This window comes from Procambarus clarkii, chromosome 67 (genome assembly GCF_040958095.1).
Source record: "Procambarus clarkii isolate CNS0578487 chromosome 67, FALCON_Pclarkii_2.0, whole genome shotgun sequence".
Lineage (NCBI taxonomy): Eukaryota > Metazoa > Arthropoda > Malacostraca > Decapoda > Cambaridae > Procambarus > Procambarus clarkii.
The window spans coordinates 9,054,611-9,065,525 of record NC_091216.1 but is presented as its reverse complement, the minus strand read 5'-3'; the positions used below and the strand labels follow the sequence as shown (position 1 = coordinate 9,065,525).

General features: G+C 43.6%; 1 protein-coding gene across 7 annotated transcripts in view; it reads right to left on the bottom strand.

Moving 5' to 3' along the window:
- Nucleotides 1–1,129: 1,129 nt before the first annotated feature.
- Nucleotides 1,130–10,915, bottom strand: part of LOC123767771 (glutaminase kidney isoform, mitochondrial) — a 188,314-nt gene continuing 178,528 nt past the window's right edge. For 6 of the 7 annotated variants that reach the window (XM_045757814.2, XM_045757815.2, XM_045757816.2 and 3 more), the window contains one exon: nt 1,130–4,642. In XM_045757814.2, coding sequence (XP_045613770.2) covers nt 4,502–4,642 — 141 coding nt within the window. In that variant the 3' untranslated portion in view covers nt 1,130–4,501. The remainder of the gene's footprint in view (nt 4,643–10,915) is intronic. The other variant, XR_011223924.1, reaches the window with a different exon arrangement.

The window sequence follows — 10,915 nt, the reverse complement described above, 5'->3', positions numbered from 1 at the left end:
ACGAAAGGAGGAGTGACAATAAAAGTGTCCCCTCGTTCACGATGATGGATACCTCAGTTCTACGGGTGAGAGAGTATGCCTTCTCAAACAACGGGTGTCAAAACAGAAGATCTCCGGAGGGATAATCAAGACTAGCAAAAGGTCTGCAGGAAAGACAATGAGAAAGGAGGAGGTGGGGGACGAATAATATGGGCAGAGGAAACAGTGACCAGCACAATTAGTGAAGACGCAGCAGGAGCATAAGGCCGCAAAAGGACAGAGAACCGTCCCATGGAGCATCACACCCCGACAGCTGTCTAATAAGCCCCCTCATGACGACAACAGGCTGTAAAGGGAGGGGGTGATCCGCATGAAGATAGAGAGAGAGAGAGAGAGAGAGAGAGAGAGAGAGAGAGAGAGAGAGAGAGAGAGAGAGAGAGAGAGAGAGAGAGAGAGAGAGAGAGAGAGAGAGAGAGAGAAAGAGAAAGAGAGAGAGAGAGAGAGAGAGAGAGAGAGAGAGAGAGAGAGAGAGAGAGAGAGAGAGAGAGAGAGAGAGAGAAAGAGAAAGAGAGAGAGAGAGAGAGAGAGAGAGAGAGAGAGAGAGAGAGAGAGAGAGAGAGAGAGAGAGAGAGAGAGTGAGAGAGAGAGAGAGAGAGAGAGAGAGAGAGAGGAATGAAGAGGGAGACATGTGAAGAGAGAGAGAGAGAGAGAGGAATGAAGAGGGAGACATGTGAAGAGAGAGAGAGAGAGAGAGGAATGAAGAGGGAGACATGTGAAGAGAGAGGAGGAAGTAGGACATTGAGAGGGAGCAGAGAAGGGAAGAGAGTGAGGGAGCGAGACCCCCAGGAACTGTTCGTGCCTCATATTCTAAGATACAGTATATTGAAAAGATTCATTCTACAATAATTGATCCAGCAATTTTTGTCATATTCAATAATATATATTCACACACTCTAAACTGGGTACCCTGTGGTGCTCGGGTCGACCCCTAAAAGCTGTGCCATGGAGGTCGCTCCCCTTTAATTAATTTGCACAGGTGCTATTTACATGATGAATGAAGATCAGCAGTCAAAAAACATGTCTTGGGTAATTAAGGAAGAGTTGATGTATACCTTTTATATTAACAGGGAGCAGAATGATGTTATCTCAGTTCTTCTGGATAATTTTTTTATTTTATTTCTACATAATATACATATTAGGAAGGTCAATTTTAAGACATTATACATATTATGTGTCTCTGGCCCGAAAAATTATCAGGTACACTACTTTCACACAAATTAAAAAAAAAATAGTTATTTCCAAAAAATATTTTATGACAGGTAGTTGTGTATATACTGAATAAAGATCAGTGGTCAGAGTTGTCTAAATTTAATAATTAGGTTCGAATTAATATATCTCTTTAACATTTTTTTAATGTATAATATAATATATTTTACATGGTACAGAATCATAACATGCTCTGAAACATCTGTGCAAGCTATTACCTCTCTCCCTCCCACAGTTCTTCTGCAGCTTAGTAAACAGTGCTTCTGGGGATCATCCCGCTGCTTGCTACCAATCATACGAGTTAGCATGGAAATTTTTTAATAATTTTATGCTATACATTTTGTGTCCAAATTATCGAGTGGTTTTCATAAAATAAATTAATATGCATCGAAATTTATTGCTAAGTATTCTACTATATATTATGCTGCATAGCATCAGCCTCCAGCACAGCACTGTCAAGATGCATTCATAATGTTCTCAATAGTCATATATTGTGTCAAGATTCACACAATATAATGTTGAGAAGAATTGTAAAATATAATACTGCCAAAAAATTGCAAACACTAGCATTAACAAAAATTTTAAATATAATACTGCCAAAAGATTGCAAACACTAACATTAATAAGATTTATAAACAATGTCATTACAAGATTCACAAATAGAAGCATTAACAAGATTCACAAATAGTTTTACTAACTAGATTCACATTGTCACTAACAAGGTTCACAAATAGAAACATTAACAAGATTCACAACAGTGACACTAACAGATTCACAAACAAAAGCATTAACAAGATTCACAAACAAAAGCATTGACAAGATTCACAAATAAAAGCACTAACAAGATTCACAAACAAATACAATAACAAGATTCACAAACAATGTCACTAACAAGATTCACAAACAATGCCACTAACAAGATTCAAAACAGAAGCATTAACAGGATTCACAAACAATGCCACTAACAAGATTCAAAACAGAAGCATTAACAGGATTCACAAACAATGGCACAAAAAATAGTCACAAAAAATGTCACTAACAAGATTCACAAAAAATGTCACTAACAAGATTCACAAACACTAGTAATAACAAGATTAACAAACAAAGGCACTACAAATATTCACAAATTATGTCACTAACAAGAGTCACAAACAGAAGTATTAACAAGATTCACAAATAAAAGCATTAACAAGATTCACAAACAATGTCACTAACAAGATCTACAAATCACAACATATAAAGATTCACTAAACATATACAATCGTGGCTCTCGTCTTCCTTCTGGCCACGTTTGTGTTCTTCTTGATGTATATTGACATATATAAAGAAACTTTAGAATATATTTACTTAAATTACCATATTTCTCAATAACATTTATTGCTTAATACAAATTATAGTTAAAAAGAGTTGTTTCCCAAGTTCAGTAACGATATACGGTACATATTGTCCTACACCTTACAGTACTGTCCAGTACATATTGTCCTACACCATACAGTACTGTCCAGTACATATATACAGTACATATTGTCCTGGACCTTACAATACTGTCCAGGACATATACAGTACATATTGTCCTGGACCTTACAATACTGTCCAGGACATATACAGTACATATTATCCTGGACCTTACAATACTGTCCAGGACATATACAGTACATATTATCCTGGACCTTACAATACTGTCCAGGACATATACAGTACATATTGTCCTCGACCTTACAGTACTGTCCAGGACATATACAGTACATATTGTCCTACACCATACAGTACTGTCCAGTACATATACAGTACATATTGTCCTGGACATTAAACACATAAAATGACATAGGTTTTCCAACTTGTGCTACAGCAACTATGCCTTCCTCTAGCCTAATTGTTTTTAAACTAACTTGTACTATAGAGTGTACCTGTTTCTGAGCAGGTAACTTGTATACTGCATATAATTAAAATTATAACATTTGTCACTGAATGTTTGTATGAATGTATTTTGTCCACTTGTGCTCCATGTATGCTTCCGCTCATTTATCAATCAAAAATAAAACAAAGTGGTAGTATCAACAGATGAATTGTTATTAAAATCTTTAAGACTTAAAAGACTTTTTTAAAAGGAGGTCACTTCAGATCTCTGAGGGAAGTGACATGAAATCTTACGTAGATCCTTTCCAACTCCCTCTCACACACCCTTACCAACACACTATCACTCACCCTTACCAACACACTCTCACTCACCCTTACCAACACACTCTCACCCACCCTTACCAACACACTCTCACCCACCCTTACCAACACACTCTCACTCACCCTTACCAACACACTCACCCACCCTTACCAGCACACACTCACGCACCCTTACCAACACACTCTCACTCACCCTTACCAACACACTCTCACTCACCCTTACCAACACACTCTCACTCACCCTTACCAACACACTCACCCACCCTTACCAGCACACACTCACGCACCCTTACCAACACACTCTCACCCACCCTTACCAACACACTCTCACCCACCCTTACCAACACCTTCTCACTCACCCTTACCAACACACTCTCACCCACCCTTACCAACACCCTCTCACTCACCCTTACCAACACACTCTCACCCACCCTTACCATCACACTCTAACCCACCCTTACCAACACACTCTCACTCACCCTTACCAACACACTCTCACTCACCCTTACCAACACACTCTCACCCACCCTTACCAACACACTCTCACCCACCCTTACCAACACCCTCTCACTCACCCTTACCAACACACACTCACTCACCCTTACCAACACACACTCACACACCCTTACCAACACCCTCTCACTCACCCTTACCAACACACACTCACTCACCCTTACCAACACACACTCACACACCCTTACCAACACACTCTCACTCACCCTTACCAATACACCGATCACTTTCCACCATTCCTGTCTCACAACCTTCCTCTTACCCTATTATATATACTAATCAACCCACCCACCATAAACTACCCGCCCACTCTCCCCCACTCTTGCCAACCCACCACCTTGTCCCACCTTCACCTCAAACGACCCTCCCACCTCTCCATGGAAAATAAGTGTAAAAGAATATCTTACTAAATGCTATATATCTTCTAAAATTACATAGCTCTAATTCAACAACAACATAGGTGACTCACAGTCACTGAAGACAATTAGAAATGACATTGTCTTAGTTTAAATTATTCTCGTCCTACTGTTTCGTAAACCCTTGGCTCAGGACAATGGAATGATGCTCAGTCTGCATTGAATTCTTTATCAGTGAGTAGTGGAGGAATCTCCACCCCTCTCTTCCTGCAGCTCTCAGTAATCATGTCGCCGCAGTCAGGATGTCCAAAGCTGCTGGCATCATCTAAGGGTGTTCTCCCCCATCGATCCTTAGGGTATAAGATGATAAGGTATTACTGGTTTAATATACATGGTATGTATAATTGCTTGAATATTCAAGTATTTTGTGTCATGATAATGGGTGGGCATTGCCTAGGCTGCCTTCACGTAAGAATTGTTCCTGGGCGTTCCCTCCACATTTGATGATCTGAACATGTTGGGATTTGGATAATAGATGAAAGTAGTTTAATAAGATAAAGAATCATGAGCTTCTTAAGAGTTAAAGAGGAAATATTGTGAGCATGAGGAGGAGTCAGAAGTTGATGTGCCTCCTGGATGAGGTGGGGAATCTCCAAGCAATGCAAGAAGCTTGCGCCTCGAGAATGTGTTATAGAAGGCAGTGTGAACCAATTAGCGTTTTGCAAATAGCGACCGTTTTTTTAGTGAACTTTCTGTCTCTGCGCTCGTCTTTACCTGTGCTAGTGACGAAAATTTGACGCTTGTTAGAAGGCCTGAACGAATAATAGTTAAGGCCGAGACTTCTAAGAGTAATGTGGCTCAGAAGCTCCTTTGTATGTAGCCAGATTCGCCGGGATTGTGAAGACGATGAGCTGAGGGCGCATCACGTTGCAGGGACCGGGAGCTTGACCCACTAAGGCGGTCATTTGTCTTTAAAAAGACGACGTTCTTCGACAGTCGTCAAAGCAGAGGCGGGGGCTGGGACACAAGGAGGTGTCACCGAGGCAAGGATTCCACATCGAAGAAAACTTGGAAGGATAACGAAGATAAATAGAAGCTGAAGAAACGAGGCTCAGTTGTCAAGTGCATTGAATAGTAATCTCCTGTGCGACACCTCTTGAGGTGCGGCTACTTAAGTCGCACCTCGAAAGAAGCCGTACACAAGATGTCACTGTGGCAAGAGTTCAACACTAAATAAAACTCGGAAGGATAACGAACATAAATTGGAGGCAGAGAAAAGAGGCTTGGCTATCGTCAAGTGTGAGACACCATCGACCAGTGGACAGGCGCTGGAGCTACGCACTGTGACGGTACAATTGCAGGTGCCAGAGGTAAGGAGCCTGTAGTGTTTTTGAGGGACTTTAATGGACTGGAGGGACTAGAGCAGAGGCCCCAGGGTCGTTGTGAGGAACCAGTTCACAACCAAGTACTTTAAAGATTTAAAAGAGTGGGGGGGGGCGAGAGTTAGAGCCCCGGGTGAACAGTGAGGGCTGCCGAATCCCTGTGTGTGAGTTTTTAGGCCAAGGTTTGTAGCTCAAGTCAGCGAGGTATATGGACTGACCTGAGTAGTGAGACTATACTCTGAGATTACCAGAATATGAGGGTCCATGATTGAGGTGGGACCCAGAGCTGAGCACTAGGGCGTGTGATGGTGAAGACACGTTCCTGTAGTTAAACCAAGTTTACAGGTACAGACAGTTAGAGGTAAATTGGGTGGGCAGAGGACCGAAGATAGTATGGTGGACGACACGAGTAGCAAATGTTGTTAAACTTAGTTAAGCTATCATTAATCCTTCCTTGTGTCCATGTGGAAAAGGCTGGTCTAACTAAGGTTCTGACGCTCTAGCTAGCAATAGCAAGATCATAATATCAATTTGTCCTTATAATTGTGGGAGTAAGAGGAGGGTTTGGTGAGAGACACTGATTACTACAGGAAACAGTTGAGAGCAGGTCACAACCGGCAACAGTGTGTGTACCGGACAACAGGCAGCAGGCTGGATTCTCCCACATGCTGACAGGAGCTGTTACCCGAGTTTACAGGTGAAAGACAGACAACCGTCTCTCAACAGGAATGTGGGGAGTACTCAAGGAGTGCTCACCAGTCTGATTTTTTTTAATGTGACCCAACCCCCTGTATTTTTTTTTTTTTAACAGAGCAATTACAGCATTACAGTAACCATATAAACAGGAAAGCAGAGTAACAAAAAACACAGAACAACAACAACACAGATAACAAGGAACACAGATCACCATAACACAAAAGTGAAAACAAAGAATAACATAAAACTCATAAGAACACATACACACAAAAACAAAAGCAGCACTACCCAGACGGGGCGTGCCAAAAGCGTCAGTAATTACAATAGCACACAAGGAGCACAATAAAACCAGAGGTAAAATATAAACAAGGAATACACATACAAAATTAACACCACAGAATCGAGAACACAATAACTGTAAATACAACATAGTAAAGAAAATGCAGGAAATTAACAAGGGAATACATCAAAGCAATACACAGCACAGTACATAGAACAAAGGAAACAGAACATGTGCATGACATAGTAAATTATCAAATAAATTATAAAGAATCGGTACATCGGAACATATAACAAAGTAAATAGGACACAGATAAGAGAACAAATCGTAAATAACCATAAACAAAAATGGAATCTTACACATAGGTAACAATGAAAGAGTCAAAAAAAGAAAAGAAAACACACTAGAGCATTATAACCCAGCAAGAACTAGGTAAGAAAACAGGGGAAGAAAAAAAGAAACCCGTAACACATAGCTCAACAAACCAACGAAAGAAAGAAGAAATACAAAGCAAGAACAACACACACAGTCAATCTTCATATTTATCCGGATAGTAACGACGCGGGTACTTCTTCCGATAGGCATCCCACTGTGCCCACATTTCCATAGGCGCGTTAACGTGACTACGGGACCCTCGTGGTCGACGCATGAAGTCAGGAACCTCCAGCTCGGCTCCCTCCACCTCGGGGGCGGTAGGCACGGGAAGAGGCCGCACAGAGGGCTTTGATACAGACGGTGGAACCACACGGGACTGAAGCACAGGAGTCGGCTGGACACAGGCCGGCAACTGAGCGGGCGGAGTCGCAGGGGACGCAATCACAGAAGGTGATGGTGCAGGGGCCGACACCACAGGAGACGGAGTAACAAAGGATGACTGAGCAGAGGGCAAAGGCGTGGAAGGCACAGACATGGACGCCAGAGGCACGGAGGCCGCCGGAACAGAAGCATTTGTAAGAACCGGCACCAAGCCCCTACCCTCTCTCGCAATCTCGGCCGGTGCCACAACCTCCCAACCCGGGGAACCAGCATCCGGTGACGCAGAAACAGCCGGAGAAGACACCGGACCAGGGCCAGGCGACAATCCCACCACAGGACCCATCACTGCTGCAACACGGCCCACAGGAGCAGTAGGCACTCCAACAGCGTCGCACACATCACACTCCCCAGAAGACGAACTCCCGGAGTCCTCAAATTCCCCGACGTTGGCCCAGGCCGCATTACGAGGCGGAGACAGACTCAATGCTCGTCGCGAACGCTTGGACACAGGTCGCAGATCGTCGGAACTATCACCCCCGCTAGGAAGCACCGTAGCAGAACCGCTGGTTGCCCGCGAAACTCCCCGCAGCGCACGATCACTCGACATCGCAGCCTCAACAACCCTGGGAACAGAACCACACACCGCAGGAGACATCACAGTGTGCACGTCGACACGAGTCGAAGACACAGCTGCCGGAGACAGTACAGGCCGAGGCGCAGCCTCGACGTCCGGAGCCACGAGACCACACACCACAGGAGACACACCTGGAGACTCGACTGGAGACGAGGCAGGCAGGGGAGGCTGAGGAGCGGGAGCAGGGGACGCACTTCCTCCCACTCCGACACCCACAGCCACATCGAGGCTGGCATCAGAGACCGGTAACTGGGCAACAGAGGGCTGGGTAGTAACACTGTCCACAGCAGCACCTTCCGACAGGTCCGGGACCGCCAACGGGGGAAAGTCCTCCTCCCTGAAAAGGTTTACAGGCCCGACCCGGCTCGCATCACATCCCGCAGCCTGATGGCCCGAGAGTCCGCACCGGAAACACGTCCGGGGCTGACCCCCATAGAACACGCGTACCATGAAGCCCAGAAGCTGAAGGGACGAAGGGATGGATTCCTTCAAGCGCAGCGCCACAGTGCGGGTCCCATTCGAGATACCCTTCCACCGCCCGGAGGAGATAGCATTCATTCGGACACTCAAGACCCGCCCATACCGGTTAAAATGACGCTGGAGAAGAGAGTCAGGGAACTCAAAGGGAGCACCATGAACCGCCACATAGGTAGTCTCACTGCACCTGTCCGACACTATCACCGAACCACCACCCTCAGGCAGAGTAAATGTCCTCCCGTCATAGCGTTCCACAAAGTCACGATACACAGCCGTAGAGCAGAATTTCACAACAGCTCGATGCTCGGATACAAGTTGAACGCCGCACACAGACGCCACATCCACCCTCAACATGTCAATCATCACCACCTCAACTGCCGGGTAAGACGCTGGGCCAGTAAATTCTAAGCCAATGGTATCCCTCCGCTTCACACGGGGGAGGGGAGCCGCCATCCCTCCAGCCGCCACGGCCCCAAGGGTCCGCTCACACACACAAACTACCACGGGCCAGCAAACCAGGAGCCCACAGGCGACACGTCCACCTCCGCCCAGAGCTAGGCGACTAGTCACCCCCTGTATTCGTTACATTTGTGGGCCCATGTCCAGAAACAGCAGTTAGTCGTTACACAGTCTATAAAAATGATAGCAGAGAAGACCCTCTAAATTAGAGGGTCTATAACCCATATCATTAACAAGCGTAGTAGTCGAAACTCAAGAAAAAATTTTAAAGCTATATTGCTAGAACACCTGAAGAGTAATGACAGATAGTCAGTTTGGTTTTTGAACAGGAAAATCCTGTGTAACAAATCTACTTAGTTTTTTATGAAAGAGCCAGAAACTACAGGAAAGAGACTAAAAAAAAAATTATTGACAAAGTATCAAACAATAGCTTGTTTTGGAAACTGGAGTATGCTGGAGGGATAACAGGCAAACTGCTAACATCGAAGAAATGTAGCTAACTGACAAAATGACGAGGGCGGTAATCACAGGCAATATATCAGACATGAGGAGTGTTACAAGCAGAGTACCACAGAGTTCTTGCCCCAGTAATGTTTATTGTCTATATCAACAATGTACCAGAAGGAGTACAGAATTATATAAACATGTTTGTTGATGCTAAGCTATTAAGGAAGAAAGGTGACTTAGACATTGGCATGTCCTAAATCATCGTCATGTTACTAAATACTATGTTATGGAATGTGGAATAGGCCACACACAGCTTACAAATTATGTGGAAAGGCATTAACGAACTCTGACAAAGAAAGAGATCATGGGATGGTTTCGATAGTAGACCGTCACCAGAAGACCACATTAAGGACATTGTGCAAGGAACATATGCTATACTGTCCAATTTCAGAATCGTTATTAATTACATGGATTGTTGAAATATTAAACAAACTGTTCACCACTTCTGTAAGACCAAAATTAAAATATGCAGCAGTTGTATGGTGCATATATCTCAAGAAGCACATCAATAAACTGAAAAGATTAGAAGGAATGCTACAAAATGGCTTCCAGAACTGAAGAATATGAGAACTACGAGGAGAGGTTAGAGGCGTTAAACATGATAGAACAAAAAAGAGGCGATTTGATCAATATATTCAAAATAATAACAGGAATCGACAAAATTGACAAAGAGGAGTGAAACATGCAACTTCCAAAAAAAAGTCATAGATTCAGGTTAGGGGAACAAAGGGGCCGAAAAATATTATAAAACTTTCATTTACAATCAGAGTGGTAGACGGTTGGAGCAAGTAAATTCAGAGGGTGGTGGAGGCCAAAACTGTCAGTAGTTTCAAAGCATTATATGACAAAGAGTGCTGGGAAGACTGGACACCACGAGCGTAGCTCTCATCCTGTAACTACACTTAGGTAATTACACACACACAGGTGTTTCCAAGTTGGCTCGGGGCTCATAGTCGTATGGCCCCGGTTTGATTTCTGGGCAAGGCAGAAAAAATGGGAAGTTTCTTATTCTTTCACCTGGTGCCGCTATTCATCTAGCAATAAATAGGTACTTGGTTGTTAGACAGCTGCTAATGGCTGCTTCCTGGGGATGTGTGTTAGAAATATTTGTAATAAAGTGATAGATGGGAAAAAGGTCGGGAGTCAGTACATTAGACAACCGATGGATAGAAAGGCCGGATCCAAGAAAATACAGCTGGATCCTGCAGGCATAAGTAGTAAATACATCAACCAATGCTCCTGTTTAGAGAGTACTTATAGTAACGTTGTGGATCATCGTTCATATATTGAGGTAATGTACAATTAGAAAGTAGAATTCGGTACTATTGAATTTGGACAAACGGGGAAAGGACAAACGTATTTATGTTGCTAATATAATCTAACCAACCTAGGCCTAATATATACTATCTGAAGCCTAATATAGTGCACATAT